This window comes from Nycticebus coucang, chromosome 7 (assembly GCF_027406575.1).
Source record: "Nycticebus coucang isolate mNycCou1 chromosome 7, mNycCou1.pri, whole genome shotgun sequence".
Classification (NCBI taxonomy): domain Eukaryota; kingdom Metazoa; phylum Chordata; class Mammalia; order Primates; family Lorisidae; genus Nycticebus; species Nycticebus coucang.
This window is the reverse complement of record NC_069786.1, coordinates 104,127,967-104,148,896: the sequence shown is the minus strand read 5'-3', so window position 1 is coordinate 104,148,896 and position 20,930 is coordinate 104,127,967. Positions and strand designations below refer to the sequence as shown.

The following is a 20,930-nucleotide window of genomic DNA, read 5'->3' as shown; positions in this document are numbered from 1 at the left end:
TTGTTCAGACATTTATATTTTATTTTATGTGCCGTGTAACATATGATCAGCTAGAAAATATCAGTTGCATCAACAACAGATGTTATTCTGACTAATCCAATATTATAAAAATGAAGTTTTGTTGTACCAGGTTTCTCAGAGGATTATGACTAAATACTTACTTGTTCAGTATGAGGTCAAGAATGAATTTGGAGCCAAAGGCTTCAATCTGGAAACTTGCCTGGGCCAGGTGGACGGCCTATGGATTGAAAGACGGAAAGAACCTGCAGTTACTTTCCTGTCTTTAAGAAAGATTATACTCACATTAAGAATAACATTTAACAGGAATAACTTTTATTGATTCATTTCCTTATAAATCTTTATGGAGCAATTCATTTCTTTAACAGACTAGCTACATTGTCATGGCTTTGCTGGGAAGATCTAAGTATCTGTACCAAAAAGAACTAATAAGATGACTGACCACTCCTTTCAAATGAACTCATTCTGATAAAATCAAGAGCATATTCTGCTGGACTTCCAAAGTGATCATGATGAATTATGCAAAAGTCTGTCTAATTAAAGCTTGATTTCAGTCGATTTTGTGTACAAGGCTAACCAATTCTTTCTGCACACCTAAGTAAAAAATCATGTCTGTGCTCTGCTCTTTAGCAGGAATTGGATCTTTCTCTGGAACTTTCTCTAAATGATGTATCAGCAGAACGTGACAGTAAAATGGGATAGCGCGACCTTCTAACTTCAGAAAGCACTTGGAAGCTGGTCCTTTCTGAACACTCAGAGTTTATGTCTCCCTTTAAGAGTCACACATTTACAAGGGTTGCCATTATTACATCTTCATTTAAAATACAAACATAATTCCGTCTAAACATAAATCTTATTTACTAGGTGTTAAAGATTAGTATAGCTCACAGAAGCATCTTGAATAATGTAAATTAACAAATCAATGCATTTTCCTCAAAGTATTATCCAACACAAAATTCTCCTTTCTCACTCTATTAGAAAAAAATAAAAAAAAAGAACAAGGATTAGTGCACACCTATGCCCTCTGCCACCTCCACAAATTTTGATTCTAAGGCACAGTGGACACCACACAGACACACCAGGCTTCCATTCCCAGCACATTTTTTTTCATTACATATCTTTTGTTTGTTTGTTTTCAGATGAACATGGGTATAAACAATTAGGTTACAATGTTCGCCTTTGTTAGGTAAGGTCCCTGTGGCAGCTGTGTCCTGCACCCAGGAGGTGTGCCATGTGCCCTTACTTTGAGCCCATTAGGTAAAAGCATGCCAGTCCCCCTCTCTTCGTCACTCCGCCCTCTCTCTTCCCCCTCCCCCGAAATTGAATTAAATTGTGCTTTTCTCTTGTGTTTTCCCGGCACTTTCTGTTCCCACCTCCTTCAGGACAACCCCATGCTCCTCTTTACCCCCCCATTTTTGATTATCAAAGCCCTCCCCATCCTCCACAGGCATCTCACCCGCACTACTGTCCATTAAGTCTTCTTCATTTGTACCTCCTTTTGTCTGGCATGAAGCGTGCGCCCTTCCCATCCCTCCCCGGGCAGAGAGCTCCACAACACACATCACACAGGGCTTACAAACAGGGCACAGATTAATGAGCCCGCCCCCAAATATCTGACCTTCCAAATAATTCACCAAATGTTTAGTGTCATGGTTATTTTGTCACCCCAAACCCATAAAACTCTATAAGCAAATAGTGACTTCAAACAGTCAAGCACACTGCTGAGTCAGATCGCAACTCAATAATAATAAATAAAATCTAAGAAGAAAAATCAACAAAAATTAATTTTGTTGTTGTTGTTGCTGCAGTTTTGGGCCGGGGCCAGCACCCTACTCCTTTTAGCCACAGGCGCCACCCCAAGAATTAAATTTTAAATAAAAAACAGGGAGAGAGAAGACTCCTGAACGTTTAACGCCAGGCAGGGAACACCAAGTCAAACTCCAAACAAGTGTGTAGAACAGAGTCAACCATAGTGGTCCTGGGCTTCCTGCATCCACACTATCCCAAAGAAAAGGAAACTTCTGCTGTGGCAAGGGTGGGCGCCACCTTGGGCAGCAGAGCCTCTGTGCATTCAATACAGATATCCATTCGTCTTTAATGTAAACTCAGTCTGTACCTTGAAGCATTAATTTTTGCATAAAGGTATTCATAATGACAAATAATTTGTACAAGGAGAGGTTTTTCAGTTCTGGATCCTAAACTTAAAAAAAAATTGCTAAAACTTACTTCCTGAGCATAAGACAGGTCCTTAAGCATATTTTTTCTTGAGAATACTGTATCACAGAAAGCGTTCACTAATGGCAGCCTGGCCTAAACGAGCTGATAAATATACCTCCTTGAGCATCTTTTATAGTCACTAAGGACCTGAAAGTGACCCAGTAAAAGGCTCATTTACAGCAAAAAAGCAATGGGACAAATACAAGCACCACGAAGCTCCTGCTACCGAATAAAGTCGCCTGGTGGAACTGCAGTACCTCCCTTTCACTGAATTACTAGGAGTTACACAATTTTATAATGGTTAAGGTACGTTTATACCAAGTCAAGGCGACACACTTGCATTAAAAGAATTTAATAAAAGAGGCAGCAAATAATATTGGGTTTTCCTTTTGTTTTTTTATTCACTCATTCTGCACACATGTATTAAGCCCCACCTCTCTCCTAGAGAGAGGACAAGGACACAGCCTGACCTCAAAGGAGTGACAGTGTCCAGAGAAGCATGTAGAGGTGCTGGCCTCAGCTTGTCCACGGGGCCACAGGGCCAAGGCTGAGCCCCGGGGAGGAGCAGAGGCGCAGAGAGGCTTTACTGACAACGTGCTATCAGGAGAAAATTCTCAAAGATGATTAATAATCCACCTGTCAGAGGAAGAAAAGACATTCAGGGTATGGAGTAAAACATTTACCAAAACAGACTCAAAGTGAATGTGGAAAAAGAAACCTTAAGTTTTTAAAAAATAAATATGGCCCATAGGAAAATGGCTTTCAGAAGAAATAAAAATGTGAAAAGATGAGCTGGAGACTGGAGAGCTTTTGTGTGACGAGCTCTGTGATAGGTATAATAGCAGATACATACATGTGGCTGAGACAGTGAGCTTTCCTCTAAATGCCCATTCCCCCCCTTACTCGGGAACATATCTGGCACATGCATTACCACCACCACCATTATCACTGTCATCATCATCACCATCAACATTATGGTCCAAACATGTGAACAGATTACTCTCCAGAACAATCGAAACAACATACAATGCCAGCAACATAAGAACCATAAGAAAAAGGAATCTGATTTTATTATCTTTATCATTAAGAATATTCTAGGGGCCATGCCTGTGGCTCAAAGGAGTAGGGCACTGGCCCCATATACGGAAGGTGGTGGGTTCAAACCTGGCCCCAGCCAAAAACTGCAAAAAAAGAAAAAAGAATATTCTAACATTGGGGTGGCTCCTGTGGCTCAGTGAGTAAGGTACCGGCCCCATATAGCAACGGTGGCGGGATCAAACCTAGGCCCGGCCAAACTGCAACAACAACAAAAAAAAAAAAAAAAAAAAATAGCCGGGCATTGTGGCGGGCGCCTGTAGTCCCAGCTACTCAGGAGGCTGAGGCAAGAGAATCGCCTAAGCCCAAGAGCTGGAGGTTGCTGTGAGCTGTGACGCCACGGCACTCTACCCGGGGCAACAAAGTAAGACTCTGTCTCAAAAGAAAAAGAACATTCTAACATTTTAATTTAATTCTAAAAAGCAGCACATTTTCTATAAAAATGATGTAAGATTGCTTCACCATATTCATCTTTGCACACGTTATCAAATGGAGCAGTATTTTCACCTACTACATTTGTATCCATTTTAAGTCATTTTGATGCATTAGTGCGTTTTTTTTACATTCTGTTTCTCTTTCCATTTCTACATATTCCACAACTATGGAGAGAGTACAGCGTCGTCCCTCTACCAAAATAACTACCTGACAAGTGCTACTTTTCTCTATCATTCTGCTCTTTCCCCCTGGTCTTAAACACAATTAAAATAGCTTTTAACTTCTGGATTCTGTTATTCCATTTAAATTCATCACATTTTCTTTAACAAAATACTATATGGTTTTGATAAATTTCAATTTCAAATATGTTTTCAAATCAAGTAAAGTGAGTCTTCGCCATTATTGCTTTATAAATTACATTGTTGGTTATCTCTTTTCTCCACAGAAAATTAGCCCATTCTTCCAAATGGGCTAATTTAGAAAATTTAGAAAAATGGCTGAGTACAAAGTTTTGTAATATATAGCCATATTACCCATATTACTTTTGGTTGATATAATTTGATTTTAGAGCTGATTTGCCGACCAGCATCACTAAAAATACAGAAACTCCCTACAATATCGTTCCTCACTACTCCGTGAGGTTTAGAAATGTAATATTCAGTAATACAAAATCAGATCTTAGGAACACTTTAGAGAAGAGTTCATGAACCACAGACATTAGGACATAATCAATTATTTTCTCCTTCAGGATATCTATAAAACAGCATTATTTTTATAAGGATATTCACTAAAATAGCACTGTAGAAGAGTGCAGGGCCTTGCAGCCAAAGAGCATCATTTCTCAAGAATGAGCACATCCCGGGGCTCAGAACTACCCTGAAGGACAGAGAACAGCTGTTGCCTAAGTACTTCGGTATTTTTCTTTTGACTCAGAATCTGGCATAGGGAAATTACAGGAGCTCTGTAAACAAAAACAACGAAGCTCAATTATATACACAAACCTCCTTCACTGAAGAACAATTTACACATCTTAACAAAGTGCTTTTGCTTTCTATTTCTAGTAGACAGTGCCTAATGGGGTACTATTAAATAACTTTAAAAAACTGTTAAGTTCCCCAGCTAAGGCTTATTTTGTGCCTCATCATCAAGGAACGTTGTGCTATCAGGCGATCACACAGCTCCACTCCGTGTGTGGCGATCCATCACATAAGCCCAAGAGACAGTTATGTTTTCTTGGGAGTTATACTCGAGAATAGCTAATACAGACCCGAAAACAAGAAAAAAAACTACTTACAGAAATAAAAAGCCAATATTCACAGAGTATACATGTTTTCCTCGAGTATGCTTCACACGTACTAGGTGTCAAAAGGAATTCTTTGCCACCTGGCAAGGATTTGTGAGTACCCACAACTGGAACTAAAAACATGAAATGAAAAGTCTACACTTTCCCAGAATTCAAAATATATCGTGAGACTGAATTTAATAATTAAATAGAAATCAAGCAAGTTGGAGAACTTGCATCTATGCTGTGAATCACCACATCCTCTGAGCATATATTTTACCCAAGTATGCTCTAAACTCTGCATGATCTGGGAAAAAACAAAATTCGGAAGTGGTTTCCCTGCTCTTCAGATACACAAGAATTTATTTTGTGAGCTATTCATGAAAGTAATGCAGAAAATATGCCCAGAGTAGCCACAAAAACACTTTACAAATGCAGGTTAGCAGCCGTTTCGGGTAGCAAGCAAGCCCACTGCTTTCAGCTCTGCTCCCTAAAGAAAAAGGCTGTGGATGTGGGCTTCTAGGAGGAATGGTGCTAAAAAGAGCAAAAGGCACCAAATTGGGGTTAGAAGCCAGGATTACAGAGCTGTCTTCTTTGCTGAAAGCCTTCGTGATTACCAGTGAGACAGCAGATAATTTTTCTCTTGTTTTTATTTTCCTTGTTGTTAGGATAATGCGATGTTTATTCTATGTTTATTAAAATATTAAATACAGCCGAGCACAGTGGCTCGCGCCTATAACCTAGCACTCTGGGGGCCGAGGCAGGTGGATCCCCTGAGCTCAGGAATTCAAGACCAGCCTGAGCAAGAGTAAGACCTGTCTCTAAAAATAGCCAGGCATTGTGGCAGATGCCTATAGTCCCACCTCATTGGGAGGCTGAGGCAAGAGGATCGCTTAAGCGATCCTTGAGAGTTTGAGGTTGCTGTGTTATTCTACAATTCACTCCACGGCACTCAATCCCAGGGCAACTGAGTGAGACTGTCTCAAAAAGAAAAAAAATGCTGAATACAATTTATATGCTGTGTGAATGTGCAGGCATGTGTGTAAACTATAACGATTTCAAAAAGTATTTTCCTTATCTTGTTGAATACAGTCACTTCCTTTGCTTACTCTTACGGTTTTTGAGAAACCCTTCAAAAATTTCTACTCCATTTTCTTTAAATACAGTGAAGAAAGGAAGGTCACGGAATATTAAACAGCACCTTCATTTGAGGTTTAGGACATTGTATGATGTTTCAGAGAAAACAGATTTGGAAATGTGCCAACCATTGAGATGGGAGGAAGAGAGCCGGTTATCAGACGCTAGAAGGAGCCCGTCTTGCGGTGCCAGGTTGAGCTGCTGAAGACGGAGAAAGACACGTCACGGGGAGCCCTTGGCCAACGTGTTGCTTTCGTATGTTTTTGTTTTTTACGTAAGTAAAACAAAACAAGAGACACAAAACCCAGTAACTCAAATAATTAAATGCCGATGAGAAGTAAAATGTAAGTTTAAATTCAAACAAGTTTGAGGAAAATAAGTCATTTTCTTCAGATTGTAAAGGCTTTTCTAAAGACTAGTCCGGATCTACCCTGCAGCTGGAGAAACACCAAAGTCCAGCTTGTGGATCTTTTCCCCGCATAATGCAAAAATCCAAGTATGTGAATATACCTTAGGAGATTTAAAGTCCACAAGAAAATATTCAGCCTCTATTTTTAATTGCAATTTGGTTCTCATCCCTTGCTCAAAGTCAGAACATTGTTGATCACACAAATACATGTTATAATAAAAATAATAATGTCGTATATTTCTTACGTTTTGATCATCTCAAAATACTGTCAGGTCTATCCAGAATAATACAGCACCCCCTGAAGTGCGTAGGGCAGACATTTTTATTTCAGTTTAAAGAATAAAAACATTTTTAAAAGGCACAATGAGATGAAGTGGTTTTGTCCAAGGTCATACATCAAAAAAAAAAGAAAAGAAAAAAAAAAAGAAATATGAGGTGTTAGCTTCAGCTCAGGGAGAAAAAAAACAGCCAAGTTTACATCAAAAGTGCTCAAGCTTCAATGTCCTGGTTATTAAAATATAAATAATAATTGATCACCAACAGGATGTATGTGAGGATTCAGTTATACAGTATTGTAACAAGAAAGTTCCTAGAAAAGACTGGCCACGGTGAAAGAGCGCAAAAATACAGGAAGAGGCAGTAAAGCACAAAGAGAAAGCAAAAAAGAGAAAACTAACGTAGCCTTTTGGAAAGGGTACCTATCAGCCGGTTCCACCTGAAGAGCCTCCCAGCATAGCTGGCCACCTGCTAACAAACTCCACTGTGCATTTACACTCTGTAAAATTTGAGAATTTTGTATTTTTTATTACTAATTACCATTGAACATTATGCTTTAACCTTCTACAAGTAGCCGTGTCTTTAAAATAATATGAATCATTTTCCTAAGAAATGAAACAGCTGCAAATGTGACATGAAAGCAGTTTTGCAAATTAAGGTAATTTGCTGAACATTCTTGCCAGGATACATTTAAATATCATCATGTTCCCTTCCAGCATGTTCCAATTCTCAGTATTACGGGTTAATCCATGAGCGAATTTGCATTGAATACCCACCTCGTATGAGACATCGTGGCAGATGTTAGGATAAAGAAGAATTAGTATTTATACCAAAAAACACTTACAATCCAGTTGGGCACATGAAATGAGAAAGCACAAAGAGTGAAAAAATACAACATGTCAATTAAGTAATAATAAGTATTATTTATAAGGATGCCACATACAATTTATGCATGATTAATCGCTAAATTTGCAGTATGGGCAACAAGTGTATTTGAATCTGTGGAGTAAGACAGCAGGGGGCTGGAGAGAGCTGAGAATGGCGTATGGCAGAGCCCTTCTCGGCATTTAAAGATAGATACAGGCCAGGTGCCGTGGCTCACGCCTATAATCCCAGCACTTTTAAGAGGTCAAAGAAAGAAGATCACATAAACCCAGGAATTCAACACCAGCCTGGGCAACAGGGCAAGACTCTCACCTCTGCAAAAAAAGAAAAAGAAATTTTAAATTAGCCAGGCGTGGCACCAGGTGCTATAGTCCCAGTTACTTGGGACATTTAGGTGGGAGGATCACCTGAGCCCAGGAGTTCAAGGCTGTATGGAGCTATGATCACACCACTGCACTCTAGCCTGGGTGACAAAGGTAACAAAGGAAGACCTCTGACTCTTAAAAAAAAAAAAATTGAACAAGCTCTAGCATTGATTTAACAGGATGAAATTGCAAAGTGTTTCTAAGTGTTTGCTAACAAATAAAGATTAAAAAGCATGCATGTGAAGTAAAACACAGGATGCCTTCCATTCTGGAGTGTTACGCTGCACTCTGGATTGTGCTGAGACTTAAACATGATATTTTATTATAAAATAAAGCATTTCACAAAATCAGCAAGTAATGTGAACACAGATGCGTCTGAAAAACGGTAACGTATTTTGTAAGCAATCTGTCTTTTCAGCCTTAAATTAAGAAGCTGAAGTTGTACCCTTTGAAGACAATTACAGAAACAAGACAAAAACATCAGCAAAGGACATTCTTCTCTCTGGCCACAGATCTGCATTTCCTAATCAGAGAAGCAGGTCATGGTCTGACTTTGTTCTCTGTGCCGACAGAGCCAAGAAAGATGGAGTTTCTCTGAAAGAAATCTAGCCAATATTCAATTATCCAAAGTGATGATATGGGAAGAAGGGAAAGATGGATTTATGCAGTTGGGAATTTTAAACTCCTGATCCAATCTTTTACAAGTGCTCTTTTCTAAATAAATCCATTTTTTAAAGATTCTAGACTCATCTTCCTCCCTTTTCTTACCTTCCCTCAGTTTGAGGTCCTCTTAAACTTAGACATATACAAAGGACAGACACTGAGGGGAAAGAAGAACAATAAGTCAGGTTAGCTGTGCTAAAATTTTCTTTTCAAAATTCCTCATGGGCAACCAAAAAAGAGAAGCTGTATGTTTTTAATATGTGGTTGGGGGGGGGGCAACCTTGAAGGTTTCTGTAATAATACACTTTCGCTTTTGTACATTTACCCTTAGTGATTAACGGTGGCCGGATATTAATCTGACAGTGCCAGCAAAAGAAAGATTAAATCTCAAGTCTTCAGAGCACTTGGCATTTGAAAATGCATAAGGCAATACAAGTCTCACTATAGCTGTATTATTTAGCTTTCATATATTTTCTGAAAGATGAGTAAAATATACAGCTATGACAACAGTTACCATGGAAGCGGTTCCTTTCTGCTGCCTTCCTGAACAGTAACATTTAATTTGACGCATTAATCTTCTAGCTGAAGTGTGATTCACCGTGTTCTTTTCCCTCATCAGTCCCTACATCACCAAACTGCACAACTCCGAGGAGTGCTTTTCTCCCTGCTAATGCTTTTGTCATAAAGCAAAAGCATATTTTTGTCTTTCTAGCCAGAATTACCAAACACCCACTAAATAATTTAAATAAAGGAATAGAAATAGGATATAAGTTGTGGAAAGCAAAAAACATAACCAAGATCCGCACTTAATGTCTGTGACTCATTCCACAACAGATTTTTTTTTTTTAATTTGCTTCTATAATGTTAATACTATCCTGAAAGAAAAAAGCCTCCTTTAAGGTAAACGCTCCAGGAGGAGTCCTTCTTCCCTCCGCCTACTCTGGTCCCTGGAATTGGGCTATGACAGCGTAGTGGACTCAAGTTAATTCAAATATCTATCCAGGGCAGAGGAAGTTTCTTGAACTTAAGTCTTTATGACCACATAAGGATTAGTTAAGAATGAATAATTCTGAAATATAAAATGAGGATTACAGCACAGCAATTACACAGTTCACTTGAGCGTTGATATGTCCAGCAAACCATAAATGATACAGAGTAGATTCAAATATTAATTTCCAGTTCTCCCTAAGAAACCACTGAAAACACACACAACCAAAGGCTGAGCAGTCCTGGTTGATCTCTCTTCTCCTGAAATACCTTGATTCCACTGATCCTCATGGATGGGTCTCATCCTGTTCCTGCCCAGGGATTTCTGCTGCGGTCTCTATACCAGGGCTATTATTTCTGCGTGCAAAAATGTTTCAGGCACTGCTTATGAGATGGCTCAAAATTCATCCTAAATCTATTGCCGTTTGGCATCTGTACTCCTAAGAGGTTTTTACTTTCCTCAACTTCTGCCAGCAAAATGCATGTCACCAGTTACGAATTACTGGGCAAAGCGTCCTTTTGTCCACAGGCACCCACAGCTACAAATTAGAGAAAGTCATGTTTTCTCTGGTCCTCAGCTATGCCTGGTTCTATCCTTTGTTCTGAATTCTAACCTTATCTAGGACCACGGATGGGCTGTATTCTGCCCCTCTGGGTGGAAAGAGTAGCTTTCACATTGGAGGTCAGGTCAAAAATGGATTTCCCAATTTTCCAAAACTGCAGGTGCCATTAGACTTCCCAAATAACACCATTAAGGCCTGTTTGTAGACAGAGAGGCTCACATTTTTCCTGTTTCACAATTTTACTCTAAACAAATATGTGTACCAAATGTACTTTACCCTGAGCTAGACGTATAAAAGCTAATATTGATGTGACCTTGTGTTCTCTAACATCCACCTTCCGTAGAGTTCTGCAAAATATCAACCACTCAGCTTGCATTCATGCAATTTTCAAATGTAACACTACAATATACACCACTATGCAGAACGTCTTACCCAGCTGAGCAAACAAATAATAGATCTTACCACTTCCATGTAGTGTTTGGGATTTATTAAAACTCCATTTTTATTTCCAAGTAAGAACCCAGAAATTGTATGGAGTCTTGAAGACATATAAAAATAAAAATAGTACTGTGGAATCTGTTCATATCCTCAGATTATACACTACCTTGCTGCTTTCTATATCATACATGAAATCATTTAGTCATACAACAAATAACTACGTGTGCCTACCGCATTTCAAGCAGAAGCCCAGGACTTTAGGAGTTTTCATTTTATTGTGTGTATTTGGGGGTGGGTGGGTAATACAACAAACAAATAAATTTAAACCAAGTTAGACAGTGGTAAGTGCTAGAGGTGAAACAGTTAAAATAGGTAAGAGTCGAAGGGAGTTAGGGACTGGCAAACACAGGGGTGACAGTTTTAAACAGGATGGTGAGAGAAGTACTCTTTGAAGAGGGGGCATTTCAGCAAAGATTCGGAGGTGAAGGTGCCAGCCATGGGAATACCTGGGCATAAGAACAGTGATTTGTGAGAACTCTGAGCCAGGGTCACACTTGTAATGGTCAAAGAATGTCAGTGAGGCCAGTTTGAGCCAAGTGGAGGGAGTCAGGGCAGTCTGTTAGACGCTAGAGAATGAATGACAGGTCAGTCACGCAGGAGTGTGCAGGCCACTGCAAAAACTAAGCAAAGTCAACAGGAATCATTCACAGAACAGATACTGGTTATGGATGAAACAGAGGAAGGCAAGGAAAACTCAAGTTTTGGGCCTGAGTAACCAGAGAAGAAAGCAATTCATCGAGATGGGGACACTGCAGGGGAAGGAGGTAGTGGCAGAGATGCAGGGCTCTGTGTGGGATCCATTAAGTTCGATGTGCACATCGTACATCCAAGTGGAGATGTGGAATGGGCAGTTAGATCTAAAGCATATATCCTTTATGCTACTTGTATATGTATCCTTTAATCAAAATCATTTAAATGAAGACTTCAAGCAAACTTTTCTTTCAGCTTTCCATGCCAGTGAACACTAAATTAGCCAGCTTCCCACAAAATAAAAATTACAGCATCTGCAAGAATGCTGTAGTGCATATGTTAGAGCAGTAAAAGGCTCTTAGCTCAATGTGCAAATAGATATAATGTCAGAAACAGAAAGATAATAGATGCCATTTTCCCAATTTACAGGTTTACTAATTCAATTGCCGGATCTCTCAAACTCAGCACGATTAACGTTTTAGGCGAAATGCTTCTCTGATGTAAGGGTACTGTCCTGTGGACCGTGGTGTGTTTGGCAGCATCCTCACCCTCTACCCACTAGATGCCAGTAGCATCACCTTACCCAAGGGGTGACAAGCTCAGCTACCTCCAGACACAGCCAAATGTCCAGGGATGGGGGGCTGGCTCTGACTGAGAACCCCAGGTCAGAATGAATAAGAGACATGTGGATTTATATAGATTCCACTGTATTGTCTTTATACAAATGTCTATCTTATTTTCAAAGCACATTTGCAGCTGTCACCAAAGCCCTTGAAACAAAACAGCAGGAAACAACTGATACAAACAGAATTAGAATTCTTCTAACACTTAAAGTACATTTTTTTCAACCAATACATTTTTTAAAATGTATACTCACAGAAGTCCCCCCAAATTAAACTACAGCTTTAAATCTGTCAAATAAGCTCACACGTATCCTTCAGAAAATAACGAAGGAAGAAATATTGCAACTATCTACGCAGTCCAGAAATTTGATCTTTTAACAAGCTGCTTAATAATGTTCTCTTTCCTCCCAAAGTGGCAGCTCCTTATTATCTTTTGAAATGTCATTGGTGACTCAAAAGAAAACAACTGTAATTTAAACAGCAAGCAGTGAGAGGGAGTAAGTTGTACGTGGCCTCTGTTGGAAGTCGCTAAGCCGTTTTTCCATGACTCATCCGATACACTCTGTACATAACATTTACCTGCTGAGGGCTCCCACGTTTCCATCTCATCCCCACCTTCCCCTGGGCCCAGGGCCAGTGAGATCAGCAACACAGGCACAGAGACGACCTACAGTCTCCGACAGGTCCTGTCCTCTCAGCTTTCTACCAAACCTCCTTCTTCAGCCCTTCCAGTGGGAAACAGGAGTGCGATTCCCCAGGACAAAGCTCAACAGTCATTCTTGACTCCTGCATTAGTTTCCTATTGCTGCCCTAACAAATTTCCTTAAATTTTATGATTAAAGACATCACAAACTATTATCTTACATTTATAAGGGTCAGAAGTTCCCAATCAAAGTCTAGAGTTTAAAGTTAAGGTGCTGGCAGGGCTGGTTACATCTGGAGGCCTCAGGGAAGAACCTGTTCCTTCATCTTTTCCAGCTTTTAAAGGCCACCTGCGTTCCTTGGCTTGAGGGCCCCTCTTCACAGCATTCAAACCTCTGCTTCCAACATCCCATCTCCTTCTCTGAATCTGACATTTCCAGGGGCCCTGGTGATTACACAGGGCACACCCAGATAATGCAGGATGAGCTCCCATCTCAGGGTCCTCAATCACATCTACCAAGTCTCTTTTAACATAGGTAACATATTCACAGATGTTGGAAATTAGGATATGGACATCTTAGGGGGACCATTCTTCTGTCTATAACTCTTCTACTTTTCTAGGCCACACAGCCCCAAACCATCAGCAACGTGGAGGCTCCACCTCCAAAATATACCCCAAATCTACTTCCCTGCCATCCATCTGTTCCCACCCCAGCACAGGCCACCTGGTCTCTACCTGCACAACCTATCTCTCTGCAGACACTCCTGCCCCCTCCTAACCACCTTCCATAGAGGTGCTAGAATGATTTTTCTGAAATATAAAGCAGGTAATGTTATGTATTTCCTTATTTAAAACCCAATTGCAACTTTAGGATGTAACCAGGATAAAACTCTAATAGGCCCTTCAACCTCTGGTCCACTTTTACCTTTAAAAAAGAACAGAGCAGGCAGTGTGCAAATTTTTCCTCCATAAAATATCTCTCCATCCCTCACCATCAATCTTCCAAGACTTTGTAGCTAAGAAGGAGCAAATCTTCAGGGGAGGTTCTTGGGTTCCAGCTGTTCTTCCTGGGTCTTTAAGTTTACTTTTCTCCCCAGAGGTAGAAGACAGCCTCCTACCTCATAGTTCTAACCCTAAGTCCTGTCCCTCCAAGTCCATTTAAATCATTAAATGCCAGAGAAGGGCCGAGTACGTTGGCTCAAATCTGTGATACTAGCATTCTGGGAGGCTGAGGAGGGTGGATTGCTTGAGATAAAGAGTTCAAGACCAGCCTGAGCAAAAGTGAGATCCTGGCTCTACTAAAAATAGAAAAACTAAGCAGCCATCATAGAAAAACTAGCTGGGCATTGTGGTAGGCACCTGTAGTCTCAGCTACTCAGGAGGCTGAGACAAGAGGATGATTAGAGCCTGAGAGTTTGAGGTTGCTGTGAGCTAAGATGATGCCATGGCACTCTACCCAGGACAGCAGAGTAAGACTCAAAAAAAAAAAGACTGTGAATACCACCGAAAATGCATGATATGTAAGAAGTAAAGATCACCAATCATCCCTTTGAGGATACAGGGAGTCAGCAAGGGATTTCTGGACCCCAAGAGGAAGATAAAAACACAGGAAAACTGGGAAGTGGTTGCGTGTGTTCGACTGACCTAATCCCGCTGACAGCCGTAAGTACAAGCAGCAGTGAAACTAAAAACTGGAAAGGCCTTACCTGTGAACTGTTTCAGTGTTTTTGGACTTGGCACTCAGTTGAACTGCCTTGGGGAGAGCTTGAGCAGGAGTGCAGAGAACTTTGGGCATTGTCTAGGGCCCCAGACTGAGCCGCTGAGCCGGACGGAGCTAACAGTGTTCCACTGTGGGCCACAGGGAGCCATTGTGAGAGAACTGCCTCGGCAAGCTCCACCCTCAGGGTCGCAGAGCAAGGATCGGGTGGAAGATAGTAATCCAGTGACTGAGCAGCCTAAAGGCGAGGAGGGGACGGAGCTGCCTTACAGGCTTACCCCTCAGGGGCAGAGTGAGAACAGTTTTGGCACACTGGAGCATCAGGCTGTTGCCCTGGGTAGAATGCCATGCTGTCACAACTCATAACAACCTCAAACTCCTGGGTTTGGCACTTCCCGGACTTCCATAAAAGCTGCACGGCAACCCCCGACCCACGACCCCTGCCCGTCGGGCCTCCACATGCCCTGACCAGGAACTGCGGGAGCCGCGCAACCCTGCATCCTCCCTCATGTACCCTCCCTGCCTGCACACCAGCACACTCATCAAGCCAGGGACTCTGGTAGCCGCGTGCCATCCAGAGCCCTCCCTGCTTCTGCGCAGAGCCCTTCTCCTGGCCAGAGACTGCTGGAGCCTTGGGCACTCCGTGCCAAAATCACTGGGTGCCAGGCACTCCCAAAACTGTGCACACCACCTCCCACCCTGTTGCTGGACCCAGGTGTGTCACACTCCAGAGCTGCTTCCACAACCAGAACTCCCCGGCTGGGGCAGCCCCAGAGGAACTACACAGGGTCACTCCCTACAAAGATCCAGCAACAATAGAGTGATCCCGCTGGGGTCTAATCTTGAAGAGACACCTCCCCAACTCTGAGGAGGCCAGATGCAACGGTGAAAAACAATCATGAGGCAAAATCAACAGAAAAACCCTGGCAATATGAATAATCAGAGTAGATCAACTCCCCCAAGGAACAATGGGGCAGATACACCACAAGATCCCATGCACAAACAAATAGCTGAGATGTCAGAAATCAAATTCAGAATCTGGATAGCAAATAAGATCGAATTAGAATTCCAAGCAGTAACCCAAAAGATATCTCAAGAATTCAATAAATTCAAAGACCAAATGCCCAAGAATTTTGACATATTGAGACAAGAAGTTGCATCCCTCAAAGATCTGAGAAACACAGTAGAACCCCTCAGTAACAGAATGGAGCAAGAAGAAGAAAGGATTTCTGACATTGAAGACAAAGCTTTGAACACTCCGAAACTCTCAAAGAGGAAAAGAAATGGAGGGCAAAAACAGATCATTCTCTCAGAGAGCTCTGGAATAACTCAAAGAAAATCAATATTCGTCTTATAGGGATCCCCAAAAGTGACGAAGTGGCTTCACAAGGCACAGAGTCTCTTCTCCATGAGATTATGAAGGAGAACTTTCCAGACATGCCAAGAGATTCCGAAATTCAGATAGAAGACAGTTTCAGAACTCCAGCACGACTCAACCCGAATAAGACATCCCTCAGACACATCACAATCATTTCACTAAAGTTAATATGAAGGAGAAAATTCTGAAAGCAGCTAGATGAAAGAAAACCATCACCTACAAGGGGAAGAATATTAGAATAACTGCAGATCTCTCTGCTGAAACCTTTCAAGCTAGAAGAGGACGGTCATCAACTTTTAATCTCCTAAAACAAAATAACTTTCTACCCAGGATCCTGTACCCAGCTAAACTGAGTTTCATTTATGATGGAGAAATTAAATACTTCAATGACATTCACATGTTGAAGAAATTTGCCATAACTAAACCAGCTCTCCAGGATATTCTCAGACCTATCCTTCATAAAGACCAGCGCAATCCTCCACCACAAAAGTAAACCCACCCCCAAAATTTTGATCAAATTCCAACTTCCACAGTTGCAAAATGATTAAAAATGTCCACCGGACTCTTGAAAGGCTTATCAATATTCTCAATTAATGTGAATGGTTTAAATTGTCCTCTAAAGAGGCACAGGTTGGCTGCCTAGATACAAAACTCAAGCCAGATATCTGCTGCATATAAGAATCGCATCTTACATTAAAAGACAAATATAGACTCAAGGTGAAGGGATGATCATCTATACTCCAGGAAAATGGAAAGCAGAAAAAAGCAGGCGCTGCAATCCTATTCGCAGATGCAATAGGCTTTAAACCAACCAAAATAAGAAAGGATAAAAATGGACACTTCATATTTGTTAAAGGTAATACTTGATATGATGAGATCTCAATTATTAATATTTATACACCCAACCAGAACGCACCTCAATTTATAAGAGAAACTATAACAGACACAAGCAACTTGATTTCCTCCAGTTCCATAGTAGTTGCAGATTTTAAAAACTCCTTTAGCAGTGCTGGATAGATCCTCCAAAAAGAAGCTAAACAAAGAAATGTTAGATTTATACTTAATCATTCAACATCTGGACTTAACAGACATCTACAGAACATTTTATCCCACAAAACTGAATACACATTCTTCTCATCAGCCCACGGAACATACTCCAAAATCGACCACATCCTAGGCCACAAATGTAACCTCAGCAAATTTAAAAAAATAGAAATTATTCCTTGCATCTTCTCAGACCATCATGGAATAAAAGTTGAACTCAATAACAACAGAAACCTGCATACCCATACAAAAACATGAAGCTAAACAACCTTATACTAAGGATACATGGGTTATAGATGAGATTTAGAAGGAAATCACCAAATTTTTGGAACGAAACAACAATCAAGACACGAATTACCAGAACCTCTGGGATACTGCAAAGGCAGTCCTAAGAGGGAAATATATAGCACTGCAAGCCTTCCTCAAGAAAATAAAAAGAGAGGAAGTTAATAACTTAATGGGACATCTCAAGCAACTCAAGCAACATTTCAACCCCAATCCCAGCAGAAGAAAAGAAATAACCAAAATCAGAGCAGAATTAAATGAAATTGAAAACAAAAGAATTATACAACAGATCAATAAATCCAAAAATTGGTTTTTTGAAAATATCAATAAAATAGATAAACTTTTGGCGAACCTAACCAGGAAAAAAAGAGTAAAATCTTTAATTTCATCAATCAGAAATGGTAATGATAAAATAACAACAGACACCTCAGAAATTCAAAAAATCCTTAACGAATACTACAAGAAACTCTACTCTCAGAAATATGAAAATCTGAAAGAAATCGACCAATACCTGGAAGTACGCCACCTACCAAGACTTAGCCAGAATGAAGTGGAAATGTTGAACAGGCCTATGTCAAGTTCTGAAATAGCATCAACTATACAAAATCTCCCAGGACCAGATGGCTTTACATCAGAATTCTACCAAACCTTTAAAGAAGTACCTATATTACTAAACCTCTTCCAAAATATAGAAAAAGAAGGAATATTACCCAACACATTCTACGAAGCAAACATCACCTTGATCCCCAAACCAGGGAAAAACCCAATAAGAAAAGAAAATTACAGACCAATATCACTAATGAATATTGATGCTAAAATACTCAATAAGATCCTAACAAACAGAATCCAACAACACATCAAAAAAATTATACACCATGACCAAGTGGGATTTATCCCAGGGTCTCAAGGCTGGTTCAATATATGTAAATCTATAAATGTAATTCAGCACATAAACAAACTAAAAAATAAGGACCATATGATTCTTTCAATTGATGCAGAAAGATCATATCCAGCATCTCTTCATGATCAGAACACTTAAGAAAATTGGTATAGAAGGGACATTTCTTAAACTAATAGAGGCCATCTACGGCAAACCCACAGCCAATATCGTATTGAATGGAGTTAAATTGAAATCATTTCCACTTAGATCAGGAACCAGGCAAGGTTGCCCATTGTCTCCATTGCTCTTTAACATTGTAATGGAAATTTTAGCCATTGCAATTAGGGAAGAAAAGGCGATCAAGGGTATCCACATAGGGTCAGAAGAGATCAAACTTTCACTCTTCACAGATGATATGATCGTATATCTGGAAAACACTAGGGACTCTACTACAAAACTTTTAGAAGTGATCAAGGAATACGACAATGTCTCAGGCTACAAAATCAACACCCATAAATCTGGAGCCTTTATATATACCAATAATAACCAAGCTGAAAAAACAGTGAAGGACTCTATTCCTTTCACAGTAGTGCCAAAGAAGAGGCAATATTTGGGAGTATACCTAACAAAAGACGTGAAAGATCTCTACAAAGAGAACTATGAAACTTTAAGAAAAGAAATAGCTGAAGATGTTAACAAATGGAAAAACATACCATGCTCATAGCTGGGAAGAATCAACATTGTTAAAATGTCTATACTACCCAAAGCAATATATAATTTTAATGTAATTCCTATTAAAGCTCCACTGTCATATTTTAAAGATCTTGGAAAAATAATACTTCGTTTTATATGGAATCAGAAAAAAACTCGAATAGTCAAAACATTACTCAGCAATAAAAACACAGCAGGAGGAATCACGCTACCAGACCTGAGACTATACTATAAATTTTTTTTTATATACTATAAATTGATAGTGATCAAAACAGCATGGTATTGGCACAAAAACAGAGAAGTAAATGTCTGGAACAGAATAGAGAACCAAGAGATGAATCCAGCTACTTACCGTTATTTGATCTTTGACAAGCCTAAAAACACTCAGTGGGGAAAAGATTCCCTATTTAACAAATGGTGCTGGGTGAACTGGCTGGCAACCTGTAGAAGACTGAAACTGGACCCACACCTTTCACCATTAACTAAGATAGACTCTCACTGGGTAAAAGATTTAAACTTAAGACATGAAACTATAAAAATACTTGAAGAAAGTGCAGGGAAAACTCTTGAAGGAATCGGCCTGGGTGAATATTTTATGAGGAGGACTCCCCAGGCAATGGAAGCAGTATCAAAAATATACTACTGGAACCTGATCAAACTAAAAACCTTCTGCACAGCCAAGAACACAGTAAGTAAAGCAGGCAGACAGCCCTCAGAATGGGAGAAAATATTTGCAGGTTATACCTCCGATAAAGGTCTAAGAACCAGAATCCACAGAGAACTCAAACGTATTAGCAAGAAAAGAACACGTGATCCCATTTCAGGGTGGGCAAGGGACTTGAAGAGAAACTTCTCTAAAGAAGACAGACGCACGATCTACAAACACATGAAAAAAAGCTCATCATCCTTAATCATCAGAGAAATGCAAATCAAAACTACTTTGAGATATCACCCAACCCCAGTAAGAGTAGCGCACATAACAAAATCCCCAAACCAGAGATGTTGGCGTGGATGTGGAGAAAAGGGTACACTTCTACACTGCTGGTGGGAATGCACACTAATACGTTCCTTCTGGAAGGATGTTTGGAGAATACTTAGAGACCTAAAAATAGACCTGCCATTCGATCCTATAATTCCTTTACTAGGTTTATACCCAGAAGACCAAAAATCACAATATAACAAAGGCATCTGTACCAGAATGTTTATTGCAGCCCAATTCATAATTGCTAAGTCATGGAAGAAGCCCAAGTGCCCATCGACCCATGAATGGACTAGCAAATTGTGGTACATGTATACCATGGAATATTATGCAGACTTAAAGAAAGATGGATACTTTACCTCTTTCATGTTTACATGGATGGAGCTGGATCTTATTCTTCTTAGCAAAGTATCTCAGGAATGGGTATCCAATGTACTCAGCCCTACTATGAAGCTAATTTATAGCTTTCACATGAAAGCTATAACCCAACTATAGCACAAGACTATGAGGAAAGGGCCAAGGAAGGGGAAGGGAGAGGGGATGTTAGGGTGGAGGGATGGTAATGGGTGGGGTCACACTTACGGTGCATCTTAGAATGGGTACAGGCAAAACTTACTAAAGGCAGAATACAAATGTCTACATACAATAGTAAGAAAATGCCATGAAGGCTACGTTGAACAGTTTGAGAAGAATATTTCAGATTGTATATGAAACTAGCACATTGAACCCCTTGATTGCACTAATGTACACAGCTATGATTTAACAATAAAAAAAATAACAAAATAAAAAAGAAGTAAAGATCAGGAGGGAGAGGAAAGAAAAGAGAAAGCACACCCTCCTGGGACTTCCTCTTCACCTTTTATAGCAGGTGAACAAAAGATAGTATCTTAGGTTACAAAGAACTGAAAAGAAAAATGTAACAGACCGGGAGAACTAGGAGAGTAACTTTCACTCTTCACTCTGTCCCTTTATAAATTCTGAATTCTTAGGCCATTTAAGTAAATACATTAGAGTAACTACTAACTGTAAACAACATCTTTATAATTCTTTTATAATGTAAGTATGCGCGCTTATGCAAATTGGTCATCAGTTGCTTGCCTATGTAGCAATCCTTCATTCTGGTTTCCAGCACTGTTCTTTGGAATTCTCT

At 40.1% G+C, this 20,930-nt stretch overlaps 1 protein-coding gene across 3 annotated transcripts in view; it reads right to left on the bottom strand.

Moving 5' to 3' along the window:
• ADAM23 (ADAM metallopeptidase domain 23) overlaps nt 1-20,930 on the bottom strand; it is a 172,810-nt gene that overhangs the window by 129,980 nt on the left and 21,900 nt on the right. For all 3 annotated transcript variants that reach the window (XM_053597754.1, XM_053597753.1, XM_053597755.1), the window contains exon 3: nt 162-238. In XM_053597754.1, coding sequence (XP_053453729.1) covers nt 162-238 — 77 coding nt within the window. The remainder of the gene's footprint in view (nt 1-161; nt 239-20,930) is intronic.